This window comes from Arctopsyche grandis, chromosome 11 (assembly GCF_051622035.1).
Source record: "Arctopsyche grandis isolate Sample6627 chromosome 11, ASM5162203v2, whole genome shotgun sequence".
Classification (NCBI taxonomy): domain Eukaryota; kingdom Metazoa; phylum Arthropoda; class Insecta; order Trichoptera; family Hydropsychidae; genus Arctopsyche; species Arctopsyche grandis.
Window position 1 is genome coordinate 26724735 of NC_135365.1, and position 26257 is coordinate 26750991.

General features: G+C 30.8%; 2 protein-coding genes across 3 annotated transcripts; one reads left to right on the top strand and one right to left on the bottom strand.

Annotated features, from left to right (window-relative positions):
- Positions 1 to 607: 607 nt before the first annotated feature.
- Positions 608 to 25659, bottom strand: LOC143918854 (uncharacterized). Of its 2 annotated transcripts, XM_077440928.1 has the most exons (5): positions 25469 to 25659; positions 25019 to 25389; positions 8541 to 8699; positions 1381 to 1567; positions 608 to 768 (listed from the first exon to the last, which is right to left on the bottom strand). In XM_077440928.1, the coding sequence occupies exons 1-5, from the start codon at positions 25536 to 25538 to the stop codon at positions 662 to 664; spliced, it is 894 nt and encodes a 297-aa protein (XP_077297054.1). In that variant the 5' UTR covers positions 25539 to 25659; the 3' UTR covers positions 608 to 661. The 2 variants fall into 2 exon arrangements, with proteins under 2 accessions (XP_077297054.1, XP_077297055.1); XM_077440929.1 differs by lacking the exon at positions 8541 to 8699.
- LOC143919223 (uncharacterized) lies at positions 3102 to 7656 on the top strand. The gene is made up of 3 exons (XM_077441434.1): positions 3102 to 3270; positions 3746 to 3792; positions 3869 to 7656. Exons 1-3 carry the CDS (start codon positions 3197 to 3199, stop codon positions 7654 to 7656), a joined length of 3909 nt encoding a protein of 1302 aa, XP_077297560.1. The 5' UTR covers positions 3102 to 3196.
- Positions 25660 to 26257: the final 598 nt, after the last annotated feature.

Consider the following 26257-nt stretch of genomic DNA (forward strand, 5'->3'; position numbering starts at 1 on the left):
TACGTGACTTTTTTTCTGATTGTATATAATGAACATATTGATGAATCTTACACAATGTGTCATGTATGTATGTATATTTTTACCGACCAAACTGGTGAATTCACTGATCAAATTCGTGTGTATAAGACACAGTTACTGATCGTTTAACTTAAATCTACCCGCCAGCCGCAACTTTAAAAGTATTTAATATATTCGAAAAAATATTAAATATTTATTTAAAGACTGTACAAATATAAAGAACATTCAGTCGAACCGAAATTTGACATTGGACCTTTCAAATGTGAGCCATATATTATTGTGTAAGTAATGTTCGGAAATTCCAAAATAAAACACCATTCGAAATTTATTTGTTTATTTTTTTTATAAAGAATTGCGCAATCGATTTATAATTAGTATGTATACATTATTACACACACTCACACATCTTAATTATTATATATGGAAATATTATTTATATTGTAAACATTCAATAACTTAATTACTAAAAATATTAACTATGACGAGTACAATCGATTGGACAACGTAATGTGACAACAATATAAAATATATTAAAATTAATTAAATTTGTTACGTTAACTTATTATAAAATTGATTATTATTTACACACACACACATCTACTAGTATTATATTATTAATTTTAATTTGTAATGAATAACAAAATCAACGTCCGATTTCTTCAGTTGTGACCTCTTTCAACGTCATCTCGACTAATTTTCCATCGCGAAGATATTGGACTGGAATTGGATTGCGAACTTTGCATACAATCTCTGGAAAAAATGTATAGAGTGTAGAATGAAGCAAAGATACCTGACGATTTTCAATTTGCAATAAAAGCTTGAAATCTCATTTATTATAATATTTAATAATAACATCAATGACTACTGAATAATATACAACTTTAAAGGTTTTCAATATGATTGCTGCAAAGAATTATATTAGTCTTTTCCTTGTTCACAAATTTGCTAAGAATTTTAACTGTTTTGGCATTTGATTGATATACATATGAAGCATAAGAAGAACTAGAAAGCATTTTTCATCTTTTTAAAATTTCATTTAAATGATTGTATACGTTCATATGTTTTCTTGTAGTTGAATATAAAACTATGGACAGCGACATGAGAGAGAGAGCGCGTTACAGCGTTAAAACATTTATGAAAACAATTCTAAAGCAAAAGTACAACACTTCACATAAAATTTGTCATTTTTTATAAATAAGCATTATATTTTCTATGTATTAATAAAATATTTTAATAAAATAAAATATGGTTTATGGTGAAACTTCTCATTGAAATATGTCAAGTTTCTTTGCCGCACTCTATGTATATAAAAATTTAAAATCACATGTTTTTCGTATTTTTTTTTTGGTAGGTGTTATGTACTTTCAGTGAAATCAAGACGAGCATTGCGACCACTGGAAGCTGAACTTCTAGGTGAGGTACTCGCAGTTGGTGTGCTTGTAGGGGTCGTTGTGCTACTCTTGGATTTGTGGATGTGTCCATGACTGCAGTACTTCTTGGCGACAGGCGTCATGATGATTGATATCATCTCTAGGTAGCACTCTCGAAACTGAAATTTAAAGTGAACCTTGATTTAAAATCGATATTGCTATCGTGTAGGCAGATTATGTAAAATGAAATTGAAAAACGAAAAGGAAAGTCTTAGAGACGAGGACGTTTCAACAATTCTGCATGAGATTATTTCCCTGTCGATTTTCCATTCGAAAATACATTTGAATTTACGAAAAAAGAAAAGGCATAAGGAGAGATTGAAAAGCGTAAATAAATAACTTACTATGCATCTTAGTATGATATATTTTGCTAATTGTATTATTTTATTTGATGATAAAAAGATTTTATTTTCACTTCATAGATGTCACTTAAAATCTGTGTCATTGTATTTTTTCTTTATTTAAATTGAAGTAAATTATACACAAAAATTCAAATTAAGCCGCTTTTGTCGCTGATTTTGTTAGTTGACAACCCCTGACCCCGTAATAATCCAATTCCATACAAATTCGTCCCAAATTCACCGCAAAACTTCTCTTTATTCATACTTCATACATTATATTAACCTATTTTATACAACATGAATATTTCGACGTATTGAAATACATATTAAAAAAGTAAGAAATAATTCTTTGTTTTCATTTATTTAAATAATATTAAATTGATAATATAATAAAAGAACACAAACAAAAACGCAGTTTTGATGAGAATTCTTTATCTCAAATTTGATCCAGTAAAAATTCAATTTTTGTCATAAAATTTCGGATTAATTTTAAAACAATACAAAAAACTAAGAAAACATCCAAGTTTCATACCCTAGAAATAATAAAAAAAATAAAAAAAATACACTACTATTTACCGCAAACCACTTATTGCAAATAAAAAACAAACTTGATAAAATTGTATATAAATTATAAGTAAATGTTTTTCTAAGGACAGATTTATTTACATAATCATTTTGAATGAAGGTCATCGGTCTTTTTATAACAAATAAAACTAAGACACGAAAATATATCAACTTAAAAAACCTGTAAAAATAAAATAAGAAATAAAAGTGAAACTCGGCGAAATTTTCATACGTCTAAAATACTATCTCGAGTTTTTCCGGGCGGGTATTTTTCGCGATCACTTTCACTCACGATAAACTTTGATGTGTATAAAAAACTTTCCCGTTTTTACTATCCTTAATTATTATTATTGTGTAAAACGGGGGAGACATCATCATAAAAAAAAAATATAATATTTTAGTGTGCGTGTGAAAAATTGGCGACATCTTAATCAAATTATATTTAAATGAGAAACTCTTTCATTCGCGTTGAATATTCAAAAATTTACTTATCAGCGTCCTTCGGAATGATTTATGTTTAAATTTTTTATGTGAGTTTTTGTTATCAATATACATAAATACCAATAAATCATAGATTGAACGTGTCAAAGATAATTATGTATTTAACGAAAAAATAATTTATCTGAAATATTGGTTAATATTCAAACTGAATTAATCTGCAAACATATATTCCATTATATTTTTTTATTCAAGATAAAGAGATAAGATAAATATAGTCTATATAATAGGCAAACAAACTTATGAAAATGTAAGAATTGTGATATGGATTGCAAAAGTGACATTTGCTCCGTAAATATTGGTTTAAATTTTCATTTGTGAACTTAATATATACAAATTTTTAACATGGAGACACCAGAAGTTGATAATATCGAGAAGAATGAACCAGCCGAAGAATCCAATGGAGTCACTTCTAACAGGTATGTTTTTTGAATGCTTTATTATGTATGTATTATATATTATGTACATATGTATTATTTTTGAAAAAAAAATTATGATATTCACTCAATTATGTATATACATATGTACGAGTATATCTGTATACTTATTAAAGCATTTATAACAAAAATTTGACAGAATATCTGTTAAAAATGTATGTTTTGATACAGACATAAAAAATAAGTAGTAAAATTTAAATAAACTGATTATGTACATAAAAAATAATCGAAAATATCATAGACTATTTACACATAAAATATTATTCTAATTCATAGCATATGCAAAATCTCAAAACTCCCACCGTTCTAAAAATAAAAATAAAATGAAATGAGATTCAAAATTTAGATTCCTTATTCAAGATTATATACACCGATATATTTTATCAATAAAATATTATCAAATCAATTTTAAGCATAAAATTTTACTCATTATGCTTATTTGTTTTTTTTCTTTCAGATATTTGACTGACGATAGTGAAGTTGATAAAAAAATAGAAAACATAGGTGAGTGATGAATAATTATAAAACATAAATTTTGAATACAATAACTGTACTTATACCATAATTTAATATTTCCCAGGAAAATCAGAAATGTCTCAATTTCAATACAGTCGTGATTATGAAGGTTATATAGCCATGTTGTTCATATTGAGAGGAGCTGTCAACAAATACAGATTTAAAATAGGCGTTGAGGTTGAGCAAGCTAAGAAATTTGACGATATTGTGTTCTTTTATGAAAAAGAAAGGAACGTATTCAGCAAATGTGTGCAAGCAAAGCATACAACAATGGAAAAAAATATCGATTTAAATCAACTGTTGACAGGTGAGCAGAGTGATTTTAGCTTAGTTAAGTACTTTTTCTCGTATAAGGATTTAGTGCGGGAAAACTGTTATAAAGATGTCTTACAGAATGATCTTATATTGTATACAAATTATTCGCTACAAATGGATAGCTTCATCGGTACAAATTTGAAAGTTAGTAAAATTTGGCAACCGTTTGAGTCGACGGAATTCAGTGCAGAAGTGGATAAAGTTGAACATTTGTTAGAACCCATCAGTAATAAGGATGATATTCTCGGTGTAGATTCGAAACGATACAGATTTAAAGGTGAGACAATTCAAATTCTCAAATCTAAAGCAAACGAATACAATGTTACCAGAATGATACAGAGCTTGAACTATTGCCTTTCGGGTAAAAAAACATTTGAAGATGTGGAGTACGTCGTCAGACCTTATTGGAAATTTTTGACGGAAGAAGTTATAGACATTGAAAATAAATCGTTACGAGAAAATTTACTGAATCTTGATAAAAAACATATGTCGAAAGAAGCTAGATTTTTTTTTAAAAAATTGATCGAAGAGATTGGTCGAAAAAACAGCCGACAAAGCAAGCAAAACCGCAATCATAACAATAATAATAGTCTGGAAAATGAAGTCGAAAAGTTTAGTAAAAATATGAATAAAAAAGTTCATCGAAAATTAAAAAAACAGAACAATAAATGCGATAAATTGGAAGAAGAGAAAATGATTATTAATTGTATAAACGAGAAGGCAAAACATACCAACTTTCCAACGTGGAAATCTGTCGAAGAGAATCAGTTCGATAACATCATAAAAGAAGATGAAATAGAAGATTTTTTAAAATTATTTGTCTTTGCTGTATCTCAACCTAATCACGAAGAATTGAAAAAAATTATAAAAGCTGATATTTTGGAGGATCAGCGCAGAAAATACGATGGAGATAACTTTTACACCGAAAAAGATATCGACAGATATGCAGAAGAAATCCTTCAATACTTTCACGCAAAAGTATTCGAATGGAAAGATGCCGATGGAAGCAGGAAGAAAATAAACAAAAAAACGTACATGACTAATAAAGATGGTGAAAAATTCTTAGAAAATCAATGGGAGGAAGTGAAATTTAACGTTAAACAGCCAGTTACGTCTTTCATGGGAAGAGACGACGAATTGGAAGCTTTGCATAAGAGCATTCAAAGGGGAACAACTGTAAAATCGCAGACGAGAGTGATCTGTGGACTTCCTGGAATGGGGAAAACGGAACTGATTCGAGGATACATTCAAAGATACGGACACCGATTCGAAAACAAGGTTTTATGGATCGATGCTAAATCGCACCAGTCTATAGAAGACTCCTTTCGCAGAGTGGCCGAGATGCTGAAAATACAGACACTAAAATCTGATGGGCAATCGGAAAATATAAGAAAAATCGTTGCGGAAGTTTACCGAGAATTTGAATCGAAAAAGTGTCTAATAGCGTTCGATGACGTTTCGAGTCCAGAACTAATTTATCCTTTTATGCCAAAACAGACCAGCAGTGATAATTTTCCATTTATTATTATAACTTCTCCTAACTCAAAATGGGACATTGAACAGAAAACGGATCTTAACGTTTTGACTGAACAAAACGCATTGATGCTGATGCAAAGTCAATTGAGCATTGGAGATTCAGTTGATCTGAAATATATTCAACAACTCACTAACATTTTAGAGTACTTTCCTTTAGCCATACAGCAAGTGGCGGCTTATGTCGTGAAAGAGTTTCGGAATGACTCTGAATTCAGAATCGAACATTATATCGAAAACTTTTCCGAATATGCTAAACAAAGTCTCGAATTTAATATTTCTTCTTACGAAAAAACGACGTATGTAAGTTTTCAAACCATCATCAACTCAATAGAGAAATTTAATCACATAGGAGCTAAAGCTTTTGACGTACTCAGTATATTATCTTTCATGTGTCCGAATAAGATCGATGCTAAATGGTTATCAACATATTCAAAGATGGATTTGGGAGAAATTTTTCAACTCTTAAAAGACTATTCGCTGATCAGAATCGAGGCTGGAATGATAAGCATTCACAAACTAGTGCAAATGGTTACTAGAATTACGTTGAAGCAAAGAAATGTGGAAAGCGTAGTTGTTGAGAGTGTTTTGAATATCTTCATGGACTATTTTCCAATAGGAAATAACTTTAATGATCTCGAGATTGTATGGAAACTGATGCCCCATTTAGAAGCATGTTTAACTCACATGAACTTGTGTAATTCCTTGCCTGACAAATTAAATGAAAAAGCTTCCATGTTATCGAGTATGTTATTTAATTACTTTTTTGGTGAATCTGCAGACCAGAAAAACATGGCTTTCTTTCAAGAAAAAATTATAATATTATTAAAAAATAAATGTGGTGCTGAATTTATTAAAAAATATGATGAACTTTTGAATAATATAACAAAATTACAATACAAGAATATCTTTTCCGATTTTGTGGAATATAATGCAGGGAATCATATAAAATATGGCGATATGTTGGTAAAAATCGGTGATGCAGAATTAAACAGTGGTAACGATAATAATGCAAAAGTAATGTTTGAAAAAGCACTAGTGGAGTATTTAAAACTTGGAGCAAAAGATTTAAGCATTGCTAATGTTTATAAGAAATTGGGTTTAATAGAATCTAATTCGGAAAATCATACAATAGCAAAGGTTCACTTTGAGAATGCTTTGTCGATATATTTATTACATTACAATGAAAGCCACATGGTCGTTAGTAAACTTCGTTTAAACATCGGATCGTTGGAAATACGTCTAGGAAACTTTAAAGAAGCTAAATTCCAGAACGAATGTGCACTTCAGGTGTTTTTATCATCCAAGGAAAAGAATTATGTGGACATTGCGAAAGCGTATCGAAATTTGGGTGTGGTAGAGATTCAATTTGGTAACAATTCTTTGGCGAAAACCAACCTTGAAATGGCCTTAGGAGGATTCTGGGCATATTATGGAATGAAGCATAAAATAGTTTTAGAAATTTATAGGAATCTGGGAATGATTGAAACACGTTTGGGCAATTACGCGGCGGCTCGAATCCTATATGAAAATATATTACCGATGTATTTAAAGCAATTCGGAGAGAGTGATATAAGAGTTGCTGAAGTTTATTTGGGTTTGGGTATTATAGAAGTGGCTGGGAAAAATTTGAAAGTAGCAAAATCACTGTACGAAAAAGCGCTCGGTATATATTTATCACATTATGGAGAAGCGCATTTAGATGTTGCAAAAACTTGCATGAAACTGGGTAAATTGGAACTGATTTTGGGCAACTGCAACGTTGCGAAATCCCATTTCGAAGCAGCTCTGTCTGGGTTTTTGAAATGTTACGAAGACGAACGTAATATACAACTTGGCGATTTGTATAATTTATTAGGCACTGTTGAATTACGTCTTGGTAACGTTGTCCCGACAAAAAATTATATAAAACAAGCCCTATCCACATATTTGACAAACTATGGAATGGAACACAAAGAAGTTGCAAGAGCGTATAACATTTTGTGTCGTTTACCTGAGACTTAGATTAAGAGTATCTTCAAATAATATATGTGTGTATATTTCAACATTTGTGGTTATAAATTAAAATTTGTATAAGTTAACATCTTAATTATTTAAATTTTCTATATATTTATACAAAAATACAATGTAGACAAATGTTTTTCTTTCGACACACGATTTTTATATACTCGTATATTAGACTTTTGCTTGTTACTGGACTTTTTTGTGCACGATGTCGGAAAATTTCCGAAAATGTAATTCATAACGTAATAACAAAACACTTATCTTTTATAGGAAAAGCTTAATGGAGCCCATAACGATTCTATATTACGGTTATTCAATGATATATAGTCAAAGAAGCATCACTTATTTCGCCTAGTATATATATTTTATACTTTTAATACATCAAAACATCACATAGGATAATTTATATAATAATAACACTATTTTCGGAATAATTAAAATAATTACGATAAGAATTTAATTAGGCGTACGACAAATGGGAATCATTTTGCAAAGTTTAAATTTATATCCTGCTAATTGCGAATTTTCTATGGAAGCTTTTAAGAAAGTTTACGTTCGGAAATTCCTATCAAATTTAGAAATATATAATAGTATCGGGTTTGAGTCGAATTGAAATTTAATTTGAAAATTTATTATAATACTATATGTTAAATCTTTCAAAATTATTGTATTACTTGTACTATTGTAGATAAAATTAAAAAAAATAATCAATGTGAAATTTTCCGTAATATTTTTATACTTTCAACTTAACTAGTGAATCTTATATGAATAAATAAATTATTTAAAAAAAATATGATTTTTATTTCATCAAATTATACATACATTAATCCTAAAAACTGAATTCAAATATTAATATATCGTCAAAATAAATCAATAAATCTCACCTTAATAACAGGCAACCACATCAATGACATCGTAGGCTCTGCAACATTCAACCACATATCCAAGATGTTGTCTAATATGATTATTCCATACTTTCCAAGGATTTTGTAGAAGATATTTTGACTATATAGCACCGGCTTTGATAAAGATGGATAACGAGCCTGGAATGAATCGATCGCACACATTAAAATTTTATTAAAACACACTCATTTTGAATTGAATAACGCGCTCTACATAATCGATGGTTTCGTTTTATACCGCTGAACTTCCCACGAGATAGATGCTGAATTTTTTAAATTTTCCCCTCTCCCAAGAAATTCCTCATTTCAAATTCAAGGAACGATCCCTCAACGTCTACGAAATTCTATACCACCATTTCGCAAGTACTACATGTTAAATTGAAAACAATACACATACATATGTATCTATAAAAACCACTTTAACGATGGATAATAATAGTCAATATTATATAAATACAGCAGAGTACTATATAATAGAATTTTTAGCTTTATTTACATATAGCACTATTTAAAAACATTTATAAGTATTTATTTCAGAACATTATTGTGACCTTTATGTACCATTTTTACATAAATTATTTTTGTAATGTATCTTAAATATATATTTTTAACATTTTATCATTGATTTTTTACTTTAATCAGTTTAATAAACATGTATAGCGTGTATATATACATTAATAGATATTTTTTGAATAATTTTTAATAGATAAAAAAATTAAAACTTAGAAATATTTGTCACATTATCTCATAGTACTTAAACTTCACTGAAACCAATTAATTTTTAACTTTATTCCAACTTTCAATTACAGTTAGCTAAAAGATAGTCAGCAGTATGGCTTAATGGTAGCGTGTATGTTTAGCACAAAGTGATCAGTGGGTTCGATCCGCCATACTGCTGGTTAGATTTGGGGGTATTTGTGACTCCAAATCGATCGTTTCTTATCAGAATTTGCCAATTTTATCTGAACATTGTTGAAACGATTCCTCAAAATTGGCAAAAAATCATCTTTCCTGTTGTCACAAATCTTCTGTATTTATTGTGTGTATAATTTGTAAAAAATATGTACAAAATCTAAATCCATAGATGTCTCAATGGATTAATTCGGTAATTAATTAATTAATTAATTGTTATTTCGTGTTCTTCAGCTTCTGGAAATACAGTGATTTATGAAATAATAAAATGCTGCATTTTTTGTAATTAATTGTCCAGGACGGCGCATTGGGGTCTTCCTGTCAAGCTTTCCTGGTATATATCTATGTAAAAATAAAAATAAAAATAATAAGAAAGTGTAACGTGGGAACATGAGAGAGAGTATCCACTGTCTAAGTGCAATCGTGGGTGAACAATTGATACTCTGGATTAGGCTAACGGGACTCAGCAAGTGCCCGAACAAATGATACGCTGGAATTCTCACAGTCCTGGGCGAGCGCGTGCGTAAAAAATCGCCTCGTTAAAACTTTACGTGCCTAGACAACAGACACATTAATGGATCGGGGAAGCTGTGCTGGTCAACGTGTCCTTTATAAGGAGGTACACACGGCAGATCAGATAATTCTGGAATGAGCTGTGGAACTCTGGATCATTGAATAAATGCTGTGAAATGACTTTGGTCTTTCATTTGGATCATGTTAAAAATATACATGTTAAAAATATATCCTACAAAAATACTTAGTTGTTACTAGGCTAAATATTAACCCTACAATTTCCATTAGAAATAGAAGTATATATACATACATACATACATATATTGAATTTCGAAATGAACAAAAATTTTCGTTAATATTATCATTAAAAAATAAAATACCTAAATATAGATTAAATGCCCTATTTGATAATACAAGACGATAGTGAAGTTTCCGTTATCTATTTGAGATTAAAGGCGTGCTATCGTAAAATTTTATTCGATATACGTACATGTATGTATGTATGTAGTATCGTTTTCTGTAAATTCGATTAAGATACAGTTAATAGATACAGATAATAACTACGATGTGGTATTCATATGAAGATTTTCCAATTAAAATACACCCAGCTGCTGTCTCCTATAATTATTAGTATCCTAAAAATATATTTCTCCTGTTAAAGGTAGTGTATTTGTATGAAATTTGTATCACGCACCATTTTTCGGTTAGAATTAATTGAAAACGACACAAAGAGTCCTTTTGAGGTGGCCATTCGATAGAATGGAGGCAATGATTTACACGAAGAATAAATTAACAATCAAATATGTGTCCCATTTCACGCAGAGTCGGAAATGAAACCCATTTTTCAAGTGAGTGGTTTTCCTCTAAAAATTTCAATGTTGAATTTGTACGATTGAACAAATGGTAAGGTTAAGTTTCATTCTACTGTTGTAGATTGTTCGTGTTTATTTTATAATTTATTTTTGTTTTCTTTTTAAGTTTGGTCAACCTCGATTCGTATGTACGTGACAAGGTCTGAAAATCGTTTTATATGAAAAACTAAATAAAATGTTTGACCTCAAAATAAAGGAGGAAATGTATTCGACTCACGAAAATGTCTACGTTTGCTTTATTATTGATAAAGATGCTCTCGAGTCCAAAGGAAGAAAATTGTGGTCACCTCATACTGAGAAATACAACCGGAATATTTGTAAATGTTGAATTAAAAGGTCTACAATTGTTTTCTTATTTTGGCATTTATCCAGTTTACAATACAAATACATAGTTATGTACTTATTAAATAATTTCGAATAGAAAGATATTTCACATATGAATAACTATTCCATGTAGTATAAGTATGTAAAAATAAGGTATAAATTTGAAAAAGAGTTGAATGCATAGTATTTCACATATTAAAATATAATTTATCAATAAATTAATACTAAACCTTCATACATGAATGTGCATTGAATATTAAGGAAAAAATATCTATAATTACATAGGTACATATCATCAGCTGCAGCCACTCACCATCCACTGCTGGATGAAGGCCTCTCCAACACGCTTCCAATCGTCATTATTTTGCGCAACTCTCATCCATCTCATCCCACACATTTTCCTAATTTCGTCTACCCATCTTCCCTGCGGTCTTCCTTTTACCCTTTTGCATTCTCTCGGGTACCATTCAATCACTGCTTTTGTCCCCCTTTCGTCCATTTTTCTAGCCACGTGGCTCGCCCCTTGCCATTTCAATCTCTTCACTCTATCCACTATATCTACTACCCTTGTCACACTTCTCACCCACGTGTTCCACTCCCTGTCATTCCTTGTTATGCCAAACATACAGCGTTTCATACTTCTTTGAGTCCATTGGACTTTGTGTAGCATCTTGGCGTTCAATGTCTAAGTTTCACATCCATACGCCATCACTGGCAAAACGAATTAATCGAAGATCTTTTTCTTCAGGCAGAGAGGCATTTTTGATTTAAAAACAACATTCATTCGTCCTAATGCACTCTACATTGTATGTAGATACATATAAAAATTATTAAATTTAATATATGTATATTTTTATAACACTTTCGGTTAAAAATCCTTTTAATTATTCTATATCCCTAATTGTCGATTGTGCTATTTATGGTTAACTAGTCGCTGCTTAAAGTAACTAAAAGTTGGAAAAAAAAACAAGATTTTTTTTATGAAAATTGTAGTTTAGATTACTATGGATAAGTATACCAAATTTGGTAGTTCTGAATTGAAATTTATTATTTTATTACATTTTATACCAGGAAGGTCTTATAGGTAAACCCAAATGCGCCTTCCTGGCCAATTACAAACAATACAGCATATTTATTATACAAGTCACTGAAAATTCGTTAATTAACGAGACATCTTTGAATTGCACATAAATTGTATTGTACATTAATCATACTCAAATAGTGGTGACATAGTAGGGAGGAAGGATTTTAGCTAATTTTAATCGGGAACTGTTTCAACATTGAAATCAGAAAAATTGGCAAACTCTGATAGGAAACGATCGACCTGGAGTCACAGATATCCAGGTCTGACCAGCAGCACTACATATATACTCTTTCAATCGAGGTCAGCTCATGGGATCGAACCCGGCGCCTCTCGGTGTTAGGCAGAAGCTTAACAACCAAGCTATGCTGCTGGCTAAATCTATAAAGGACAAATAAATATATATATATATATATATATATATATATATATATATATATATATATATATATACATATATATATATATATATATATATATATATATATATATATATATATATATATATATATATATATATACATATGTACAAAGACAAAGTATTGAGTAGAGGATGCTATACCAAAATTTCATTTAAGATGTTTGCAATGAACGTTGCATTTTAACAAAGCATAAGTCTGTACGCAAACCGATAAGGGACATTCTATGAAATACATAACACACGCCAATACAATAATTTCCGAAAAATTGCATACATACATATGTACATATATGTTCATATGCATGGAAAATGACGAAATCTACGACTAGGCGGTAGCATAGTTCACAAAAACAAAAATCCATTAGCATATGCCGTCATAGGTCATATTGTCGTTCGGTCTTTGTTCGATTTCAACGACGTCGCATTAATAAATCAACTTTACGACCGACAAACGCTAACTGTATAAATAAAAACATAAGGGTGCCAAAATTTAACGAGAACAACCCTCCCGGCAAGACGAGGACTTCTCGAAACGTCGAACGTGTCGTAAATATTCGATAAGTGCTACAGGAGAAACCTCGGGTGAAAAAAATCGACACCAAGCTCACTTTTGAACGTCCCGTATAATTCATAGAACATCTATGAAATGGATTGGATATAAAATATAATGATTTTGCAATATTTGGCGAATATAATGGGCGACGAATCAATCGACGTAGCATAAAGAACTTTATTACCTTTTGTCTTTATTACCATATACATCGATAGATGTATAACTTATAATACAATAAAAAGTTACTTTTTCCATTAAAATAGGAAAATTGAGAATTTTTGAACATTTTGTCGCTTGAAAATTATTTCCGTGGACATTTTGTCGCGTGAACATTTTGTCGCGGGTACATTTTGTCGCGTGAACATTTTGTCGCGGGTACATTTTGTCAGTGCACTAATTTTCGGGTACATTTTGTCGTTGAACCTTTTGGACTTGCACCAATTGTCGCGTCCCCCACCCAGCCACTTCCCGCTAGAGTTTTCAGAACTGACAGCGCTGAAACCGTGGGACTGCATATCTGGTACGTGACTATAACAATATGTGAACAAACATGTCGAAGAATATGCACTGAGCGACTTGCTCTTTATAAGCAGGTACTTAGGCAGGTACAGGCCATACCAAGGATTCTGGACGGAGCACTGGCAGTGCGTGGATCTCCTTAATCACCCAATAAATGCTGTGAAGCGACTTTGGCCTTTTATTTGGATCCTCCATCCATAATGTATGTACATATAAGACATCGACTGAATCTACCAAAGTTTAAAAATCATCTGATTAAGGTTTAAGTTATAATACCATGACTCAGTATATCAAATCTGGTGGTTTTAAATTTTACACTGTAGATTTTTTACAGTCGACAAATAAACGTTCATCTTTATTTACACACATACTTCATAAAAAGTTGGAAAAAACGAAATAATCTCATCTCACTTGAGTAAAATTGAACTTTTGCTGAACTCGGGTTCTAACCTCTTCCAAAAACCGTCCACGATCTTAGTGAGAGTATCATGAGAGAGTACATATGTTTTACAGTTGAACTGTATTTTCAGTTGTAATATATTCCAACTGGTGTTATAGGTCATTCCTATTCTAATGCAATTAAACTAGTACATTATATCTCAATAAAGGAAAGTACACTGCAATATGTGCCAGTTGTAATATAACAGTTGAGTTTTGACAGCTGTGATGTTTTTATTAAGAATGCTTTAGGATTCAATAATGCGTTAATATTTGCTAGTTATTACGAATTATGGTAATGAGTACGATTTTATGATAACTCTACGAATGTGTTCAAATCATCAAAATGTGACTTTCCAATTCAATTTACTAGTTGAGTGACGTTTTCACGAAAACCTAACCTCTCCGTCTAACCTGGTACTAGCTTATAGTTGAACTGTATTTTCAGTTGTAATATATTTTGACCACTTCGAATGTAATTTGCTATATGAATCAACTTAAGTGGGTTAGACGGAATATATTCCAACTAGTTAAAATTTATAACAACTGAAAATACACTTCAACTATAACGGTATTTGGAACCATAATATATTACCACTGGAAGATACGCTTCATAATATATTACAACTGGAAGTAACGACTGAATTTGGTGTATCTAAATTTGTAGATTTTCATGACAGATGAACAAACTTTAATTTTTATATAATAGATTTCCATTATTTATTAGTAAATATATTTTATTCTTATTGAACCTTTACAAACTTAAAAAGCTAACCAAATAATTGTCACTTCCGGACATTTCTGCTATAAATCTAACAATGTCCAAGTTGACGTTCAAACTATCGGAAACTAAACTGGAACAATCTTTCCACAATTGAAGTGAACAATTTACTTCACCGCAAAATTAAGCTTCTTTCTTATACAAAGCAGTTCAAAGCAAGTTTTAATTACAAAAATAAAAATACAAAGCAAGTTCATGAGCATAGCAGTGTGTATAATATATTGCATATATAGATTTAACAGATTTTCATATTGTTTTGGGTGCATATTGTCAAGTTGTTTTTTTATTAGATCATTCAATCGTTTGACTACTGAAAAAAAAGGTTTTGTAGTGTTGTTCAATTAAGTAACAAAGTCGAAGTGCTTAAAAACTAATTAGAACTAATGGCATCGTATGAGATCGATCTCTGTCATTTTTGACGGAAGGCTTTCGTATTGAATTAATATCAAAATTATTCACGTGCGAAATTAAAAATGAGTTAGTTTCGGTTGAAAAATTTTTCGACGATTTAAAAACGTTTTAAACGTTTTTCGACGATTTAAAAACGTTTATATAATATATTCGGCTATAAATTACATACACAACGTTTCAAAACGTACGAGAAACTTTGAAAAATTTCAGGGAAAGTTTTGAAAAATCGCTGTCATTCCTTTGAAAAATATCATTTTCACTGTGAACTCTATTGTTGTCGTAACATGTATGTACATGTACAGTTTGTCTTCAATTATGTTATATACATATGTATGTAATTTGTAATATTATTTTCAATTGTACTTTAGTTTTGTATGGATTCATTTGTTTGTAATAAGGACACATATTACATATATTCAAACCGAAACAAAGCATATAAAAACAAAATGGTCAACTAGTAGGTCTTTGTCAGACCAATCCCAAAGGAAAATTGTTTTTATTCGCGCTAGATTTCCCACGGTAACGAGACAAGGTGTCCTGCAATAAACTTTTATTGTTTTCGAGATTTTTACACCTTATACGCGAGACTAACAAGCTCTGCCCGATAAATTTCGCTAATAAGAATTTTCGTGAGACTTTTCACGACACAGAATAATTCCCCGATATATATATATATATATATATATATATATATATATATACTAATATACGAGCCCGCCCGGTCGCCTAAGGGTTAAACGATTTTTTATCCTATATTAATAATATAGTGCTTTCTGAACCCCACCCCGTTACGTTTCAGGTTATTAGGCTTATTTTCACACTAGCGATGTGGCTTTAAATATGGGCGAGTGTCGGAATAAGGCTTTTAGGGTTGTACCGGAGGAAGGAAAATTGCCGTTTTCCACCCCTCCTCCCCCGTCTCACCTTTCGACCGCGTATTTTCCTATGGCAGAGAATAAATCTCTAGGAAACACCGGTAACGCCTTCCTTATGAGGCAATAATGCAAAGAACGAGCAGTGAATTTTTATAATATGAGACAACCAGTAAAGGGTTAACATTGTGTTATTGAATTGAACCATCCCAAAGAAGTTTACACATTAAAAATAATTGTGCAATATGCATATGCTTGTTGCATGAGCACACTTCGCATACATATTGCGCAGTGCATATATAAAATGACATATCAGTGTTTTAATAGCCGTATAATCATTCACATGCAGGTTAAATAATAGCCTCTTAAATATATGTAAATAAAAGATGGATCGGTATATCTATGTATAAATGAAGATGACTGGAATCTTGTGAATTCTCCATTAAGTGGCTGCTGTTTGATCACGTCAGTTTTAATAACTCAATTTTGATGGGGAAATTTCCCAAGAGTATTTAATATACTCAGTTGATTTCCCAGGGGTTCGAGACGTGTTCCGATATACATATATATGTATATCCCATTTCGATTTGAACTAAGAATTGCAACTGCAATTTAGAGATTTGTAGAATTTAACGATCTGTTGACGTGATAAAGTTTTATATTTGTCTTTTCCAAGTAAGAAATATACAATGCACTTCTGAATACCTGGGAGTAATTTTATATTTCATAATAAAACAAGGAAGTAGCACGTTTTTATATGATTATATTACAGTTGTATGACGAAGTGACACAAGAAAAATTGACATATTACATATCTATACACATCTAAATAGAATACCTATTACTATTTATTAATAAACTAGTGTTGTGCCCGATGAAATATCATCGCATATTGGGTTATGGCATATTAACTTATTAAATAAAAAAGCAACCTGATATGAGGCATGTAAAAAAATTTAAAAGCAATGTGTCGGTTCTGTGTTCGATTCGCATCGCGGTCGTATTTTTTTACCTTTAAATATTATACCTAATTAAATATTTTATTATTATAAAATACCTTTAAAATATTATTAATTTAATATTTATATTTAATTCTATAATATGAAAAAAAAATGGTTCAAAGCCTCGCTAAATCAAATTACCGTTATGTATTTTTTATATGACGTGATGTAAGCAATTTCTAACCTGTACCAGACCTGTAATATATGTAGTGATAGACCCGATGAAAATTTAATCGGGTGTATTATACGTAAAAACTACCTACCTACCTACATATAAATAATATAAAACACCAATAGAAAAATTAATTAATTAAATAAATTTTCAATAGATGGCGCTAAATACTCTGAGACTATTGCCCTAGAAGAAATATTGGTAGAAAACAGTATATACATATAGTAGTTTTTACTTGATCTGTTATTATGTTCGTACATTTTGTTAGCAGTGTTTTAACTGTAACGTACATACATAAGTCGAATCGAAACGAGCGTTATCGCACACAGCGAGCGTTATCGCACACATACACACGTAATAGCGCTATTATATATGTGTATGATAGTATGAAATAAAAAATTGTAATTATATTTTAACTTTGCTTAAAGTTTAGTATTTGATAAAATAAATAACATCAAACAAGTATACTTATATTATGATAATATTCTTCATGCTAAAAAACCTTCCAGTATTACCTCTACTACTACTATGTAAGTTTGAGTATACATAAATTAGAAATAAATAAGCTACGCGTGAATACATAAGTCAAAATGAAAAATAGTTTATGAACTAGCTCGAGAAATATATGATAATAATGTGTATTTCAAAGGTTGAAAAAATTTAAAATGTCGAAAAAGTGTATAAATTCTCATAAAAACTTTGTTTTATAAATCTCTCGAAACTTGCGAAACTTTATCTTCAATATCATACAGTTTCAAAGTTTTTCTTGTTAAAAAGATTGAAAAGAGCTGATCTTCGCACTTAAATCCTAATCGAATCTAAACCTGTCAAATATTCCTGTCAAAAATATATCGTATGAATTTTTTCTTTATATACGTGAAAAATTCCCATAAGAATATCTGTCCATAAATATTGGAAAAGCATATTATTTCTATACGATAAACACAATGGAAAAATAGTGTAATATTTCTCCAAATAAATATGCTATCATACAGAAGGTTATAAAATCACTTAAAATATGTTTTACTGTCTAAATAAATAAAATAAAGAGGGAAAATATCACAATACTTTTTAGGCGCGAAAAATATTATACACATTAAATATACGGATTATTTCCTTTAAATATTACGAAAAACGCAAGCCGTTAGAAATTAAAATAAACGTCAACGTTGAACATGCGAAATGCACATTTTAAAAGCCCACAATTTTAAATTATACCAACATATGTACATATATGTAGTTAAAAGCACGCACGCACACAACTCAAACTCTAAATAGACTTTTAACATTCGTTATCGTCTTCATTTATTGGCGAGAACTTTTAACGGAAGACTTTGAAATAGTGCAAAAGTTATTAAAAAGTTAAAGCGTGTCGCGATGGGACACCTAAGGGCAACGAAACTCGTAAATTTAAACAACACAAAAATACGACCTCGTAGTAAATTTTCACGCCCTGAAAGCCAGCCATTAACGTGTGCGTTATTTAATTCAATTATGCTCGTTAATAAATTGGAACGATTTTTCAGGAAAAAAAAAAACAGAAAAATAAGGGATGACTCGCGATGTGACCCGTAATGTGAAAAAAATGCAAATCACCGCGAGAATGTGAAGTGTTTTCGTTTGCATATTTACATATTGCGATTAAACGGCATTACAATGTTTAATTAATATGTAAGCTTACGTCCAAAGTTTGTTAAAAATCTCTGTGTCAAGTACTTGAAATAAAAATTAATTTTTAAATACTTACATATATACGGCCAAGTTCATTGCTTTGACCATTGGTTAGCATATGATGCTTTCGAGCAGGGTTCTCTAGAGGACTCTAGCGGGACGGGTTCGTGTCCCGCTAGAGTCCCGCTGCTGGCCAAACCTTGGTTTGTGACTCCAGGTCGATCGTTTATTATCAAAGTTTGCCAATTTTTCTATTTTTCATTGAAACGGTTCCTGTAAAATTGGCATCTCCTTCCTTCCTATCTCTCTTTTGTGAATGAAGTCAAACATAAATAGTGTGTTTGGAACTGAAAATTGGACTTCGGCCACTTTCAAATACATATAACAGCTCATGTGTTGGGTGTTATTTTTTAAAATAATTGATATACCAGGTACGATTTCACATGGACACAAAGAATGCGTGGATCGAAAAATAATGAATATTTAGTATTAAATAAATACATGTATGTATTTGTATGTAGAATAATATAAAATATCAATATTGGTCAGTCTATCCCGGCTGGAACTCTATCCCCCCCCCTATCGTCATAAAATATCTGACTATTAAATTAAATGCTTATTTCTAACATTGTGACATAATGATTCATTTGGTATATTTTTCTGGAAAGCTTTTTTATTTATTTATTTTTAAATTTCCCCACCGCAGCAACGCTGGGTAACCCAACTAGGGTTATAAGAAATCGCATATTTCATCATTTATCATATACATATTTAATATTAACTAGCAGCATAGATCAATGGTTAGCATGTAATGCTTTCAATTGTGTGGTCACGGGTTCTATCCCTGGTGTGTGCTGCTGGCCAGATCTTGGATATGTCTTGACTCCAAGGTCGATCGTTTCCTATCAGAGTTTGCCAATGTATCTAATTTCTTTGAAACGTTCCAAAAAATTGGCAAATTTAATTTAAATATATATGTAGTTAATAATTATGTATTTTATATTTAATTTTAATTATTATTAATCTGTGTAGCACCCTCGTCGCATTGGATAAACCTGAGGAGTGTGCATAATTGATTGAATATAAAGAAATTATTTATAAAAAAATTATTATAAATACTGTCTAATTATTATTACTGTAAATTATTTATAAATACTGTCTAATTCTGAAAAAAAAAACAAATTTGGAAACTGTTAAAAACGATCGAATTTAAGAACTAAATTTTTGTAAACCATTTAATGTGAAACTAATATTTTTATAAAATAAAAAAAACAATTATTTTATCAATAAAATATTGAAATAGAAAAAAAATCATAGATTTTATAAATTTATTCCATTTTTTTATTAGTTAAATAAAGCCCAATTATTAATGTCATTATTTTTTATTTGAATCTCATATGAATAGAACATTTTTCTAGTATTATATATTTTTTTAAATATATGTATTTAAATGGAGTAAGGAATACATCCACCGAAAATTCACCCCATAAGTCCTTATACTGCTAAGCTCATCGATTTTATAACGCACGAAACTTTATATGCATTATTATCGCTATCGCACTTTTCAATCAATCATTCCTTCAGAAGGGAGGGCTTTTCACCCCTTCATTACTTTCCATTTGAGCGGGAAAATCGATGTCGGGACCTACATACGAATTAAGGGGAGACTTCCCCAAGTCAAATAGCGGAAAATTCGTCTACGAGCTTGCGAAAAAATCAACACCCCTGCGTACTAAACGGGATCGTGCCATCTCGATACCGCATTGCGTTTTCACATGTGGGGTATTTTCACGTAATTTTCTTTTTTTTTTGTATATTTTGCGTGCCAGTGCGTGTGACGATCCGGCACGCGATTTGCACACCCCTGATGGCACAATTCACGTAAAACAACGATTTATCCCGGTGTCAAGTCGGCCAGCAGGTCACCCTACAATCCAAATGGATATTGGTGTCAGTTGTGGGAAAACTGGTCGTTTTTCCGAATTATTATACCCTATTCATCCCAATTAGTGACTTGAAATGCGCTCAAATATAGAAAAGGAATCATTGACTGCACAAATACTATGAACTACGACGTAAATCTATGTCTATTCATAAACCTACATATGAATAAGCGAAAATGAATCGACTTTAACCTTTGAAGGACGGAGCGTCACGAATGTCCCGAACCGGGGTCGGGTAAGACCCCAGTATTTTTTAATCAAAATACAGCTTTTATCAATATAAATGGGTTCAATATTCATCTTATTAATCATTTTATACATCAACATAAAAAAGTTTTAGTCCTACAGCATATTTTTGACTATTTTTGTATTAAAAAATAACGACAAGCATCAACATGCAAACGCACATGAGTAAGGCCAACAGGCGACTGCATGCCTCAATAAACACACGCCAAAAGCGACGAAAACAATAGCTTACGAAAATATAGCTGTCTCTTTCTATCTCATTGATTCATCGATCAACAAAAATATGCAAGCGAACAGTCAAAAACATGACTTATCGCTACCACATCACGTAGAAATGTATAAATGTATTTTTTTACGATGTACTCCTTTTCTAAATCATACTAAATCTATTAAAATAAATTTCTTGTAGTTCATTCTAGGAATACAAGAAATATAGGGTGTATAGCTTTGAAAACCACTTAGTTATTACGAAAAACGTAAAAATTGGAGCACTTGCATACCCCACTTCGGTGAGGGAGGGTTCAACGTGTTTATTACGATTATATTTCACCATTGACTTCGATTAAATCTAAGTCCATCGGCGGCGAAACCTCGCAAAATGGCAAAGTTTCAATACGATCGGTAGAGTTCAGGAAGTTTGTCAGACTAATTGACGAAGTGAACTAATAAAAACCTTGTAAAAAAAAGAGATTCCAATACAAATTATTCATTACGCTTCGGTCTGCTTAGAATAAGACTTTGCTAGTTTTAATATAATATACATATATGTATATGTAGGTACATAAGTCTAGTTTGTCCCCGTCGACATCACAAGAACGCCGAAAAGATTCGTTCGAAGGTCGATTTATTGATATTTGTTCGAATATGGCTAACCAAGATTTAACCGCAAGAAGAATATCAATTGGAAAAGCCCTCGATGCGAATACACAAACTAATTATTAATTCAACACAAAATTTATTCAAATAAATAAAAGAAGATTCATGAAGTTTGCTAGCTGAAGTACCCGGCTTTGCTGCGATGTGATTTGTTTATTGTCTTTTAACATTTGAACAATTTGAGACGACTATTTCGTGAAACAAAAGCATGACTCAGTAATTCCAATTGTTAAAGACCTTCAACAAATCCATCGAGTATGTACTTCAAACACGTCCTATGCCCGAAAGTATGCGAAGGCTTAAGAGGGCTGGACAGCAGCGCCTTGACCATACAAACGTACTATACTTCTCCCTTCCTCAATTATGGCACTAGAGAAATTATTTTTTAATATGCTATGGATATCCACCATTGGGCTGCATCTATCGTTTTTGATTAATTATTTTTTATAGGAGCTAGGAGCCGCCAAACATCCATAAAATCGCCTCTTTTTTACACCCACGAAACGAGTCCAGCGTGCTTAGTTAACGGTCGATTTAAAAAAAAAAATACGCCAATAGATGCACAGAAAGTATTTTTCTCATATCGATAATGAAATTTTTTTAAAAATTGGTCCAGTTTTGGAGGAGAAAATATGAGAATACGAAACCTCGATTTTGTCAATTTAAAATACGTTTTATCTGGTCGAAGCGCAACTGTCGCATTCACTCAATATATATATATTGATATATATTGTCGCATTCACTCAATATATACATACACTCAATATATATCGTTGAAAGGAACGGTAACAAAATTAAGGTTTCGGGTGTACAGCCCTCTTAAGTATCGTGTTGGCAGCACAGGATTTTATTTTTTTATTTTTCAAGTATCACAAGTCGATGCACTCTACGAAGGCTGCAACGAGCCTTCTAATAGCTTTGAAAACCACATAGTTATTATGAAAAACGTAAAAATTGGGGCACTTGCATACCCAACTTCGGTGAGGGAGGGTTAAAATTTGAGATATATGTACATATGTAGAACAGATATATAAATAAAAATTCATCTTTATATATTATTTTGAATGCATATAGTTTTGAATACAAAATGGAAACTCTACTGTGAATCATGTCCTCTTTTAAAGTGTCGAGATGACGATTTAAATTTTCCTACATTTAAGATATTACAGTACGTGTTTCGAATTATGGTATCTTTGTACAAAACTTTGTTGTTATCTAGGTAGATAATATGAAAATATTTATGATATATGTTTTATCTAAATCCCTACCCAATCCTTTCATAAAAATCATAATCACGGGAATTACACCTTCGTTCGTAAGGAAGAAATATCGTCGTAATATTTGTATTATGATTCAGGGACCCGCAGGAGAGGTGATTCCCGAATACAAAACAGGACGCGAATTCGAAAAATTTTACACAGAGTCAACGATAAGAAGTGAACGATGTTATTATAATTTAGAAATATATGAATAATGTATTGCGTGCAGTTGTAAAGTCGTTCGAAACTTGTAAAGTACACCTGATATATTTTATCGTTTGGATTTTTGACACAATATTATAATATAATCGTTTGACATCAATTCTGTCAATTTAAAAAACAGTAGATGAATGTAAAATATTTATGGATACATAAGGTAATATTTAACTGATGAATTGAAGCAATTTGAAAAACAAATTGGTGACCTGTTTGTATAGGCAGTATGCCGAATGTCAAACATTGATTAAAAAATTTAGAATAGCACACTATTTTTACGCATATTCATATATAAACTATTCAAAGGCATTTTTTTTTAAATATTTTTTAAATTTTGTACTTTGAATAATAGCATACAGAAGACAGACATGTATTTATATACATACATATATTTGTTGGTAACCTTACATGCTTTTGATCAATTATTATAATAAATAGTTATGTACATATAAACAACACATATTTACATACATCGATTGGTCAGTATTTTATTTTTGATAGTTAATATTCGTATTTAATGGTTAGTTCATAATTTGATATAAGAACTTCTTTTGATAATACATAATTTAAGTGACTTTTAAAATTGTATGCAACAAAAGTATTATATTTACTGAGCAGATTGATAAATTAACTAACCGAATTTATATGAAATTACTAATCATTTATAATATGATAATTAATAACTTACCAAACATATGGATATTCCATTCAAATTTAATATATTATTTCATAATGATAATGCGATCTATCGAATGTATTTTTTTTATGTAATTGAATAATAATGCAATCAAGCTGTATTGATTTAATATTTACCTGTCAATTTACCTTGATTTTGTACATCTATAGTTAATTGGTTTAATATTTGAACGACTCAATTATATATCAAATAGATACGAATAATTTCTAATTAATTAAACATATGTAAGTAGAATATATATGTATATATGTTTGTATGAATGTATGTATGTAGTAGTGGAATTATATGATATTTAAATTATTACCGATCAAAGACATACATATATCGAATGTTATATTGTAAAATTGCTAATTTATTATACAGAATAAATGATATTTAATCTAAAATGAAAAATGTATGTTTCATTCTAATCGTTTATGATTCTTTTTCATTGTAATATAACGGTGGGCACAATATCATAATGAAATATAAATCATTAATCAGAAAATTTCCGTGGTACGACCTCGAATCGATTAAGGCGAAAACCTCAAATTTCCTCCGAAAAATTACTTCATAGAAAAGGCACTCACAAAAATTAAGAAAAACCTATTTGAAACGATGCGTAAATTCATCACAACGAACGCTGTTCATTATAAAAACCGCGATTCAAACGAACAAGTAAATATTTCAACATCATTCTTACCACTAGGGATATGTAGATGCCTCTGGTCAAAAAGTACAAATTCTTCACAATCGGATATTTGAGCAGACGATCTATAGATGTCAAACGAGGAAGGGGCTCCTTTTCTTCTTCATCTTTGGTAGGTTTGGCTTGCTCGAGACTTTCTATTACAGATATGAAAGGAGATGACTTCGTGGCTGAATCTACTACAGCTGAAGTTGTGGATACAGTAATCGGAGTCAACGGTAACTTTGTTGGAGACACGTCACTTTTGCCCTTCTTTTTCGCACCGTTGATTTCATTTACTTTCGGAGTCGCTTGATTGTTGATTTCGATGGCGACTTTCATCTGATTGTTCTTCGTCTTCTTCGACTCTGTTTTATTGCCCATTTCTAAAACGGATCTGTGCTTTATAATGTGACAATAATCGAATTTGATTGAACCGATTCTAATAATATTGTACATACTAACCGTTGAATAGACGTCCGAGCAGTGGAAAGTTTTGTGCGTTTTTTTTAGTATAATTGACCAATTCCAACATTAATGTTTTCGATATTATATATTATGATGATGACACTTATGATGCGATCGGTGAAAATAATAATTCAAGAGTCAACAATTACGGTGTTAAATTATTCGCGGTTTCAAAATAGAGTTGATTCTTCGACTTATTGTATGTAAATGAGGACGATATTAATTAATCGCGACAGTATTTGCGTTTTCGGAATTGTAACATTAATTATAAAGTGACCCACATGCATATTGATTATACATGTATTCATTTATTTAAAATATTTACTACTCATGATATGTATATATAATATTTTCGGTGGCTAATAACACTGAGCAATTTACCAGAGCGGAGACATCAATCTTTGCTAAATTTAACCCATTAAATTCAAATATGACAATGACTTTTTTTTAGCTTTTTTCCCGTTTGTGAGATATGAGCGTTTAAAAAATGCACAATTTTGGCTTTTGCAGTCTTTAACTCAAAATCTAGTATTGCTGTAGCAAAAGTGAGTATTGAAATCAATAGTCAGATTTTTTTTCTATTGATTGTAATTTTTCATTGTTTTAAAATACGTATAATTAATTATCTTGAGCTATTATATCATACATATATCGATTAGACCAGTATTATACACCTAATATATAATTTCGAAAGAGACTTTGTACGTTTGTATGTATGTAAGTATATATCTTTGGTTGGGAACTTCGTAAACAATACAACGTTTCTATGACGACAATTCAATTGGT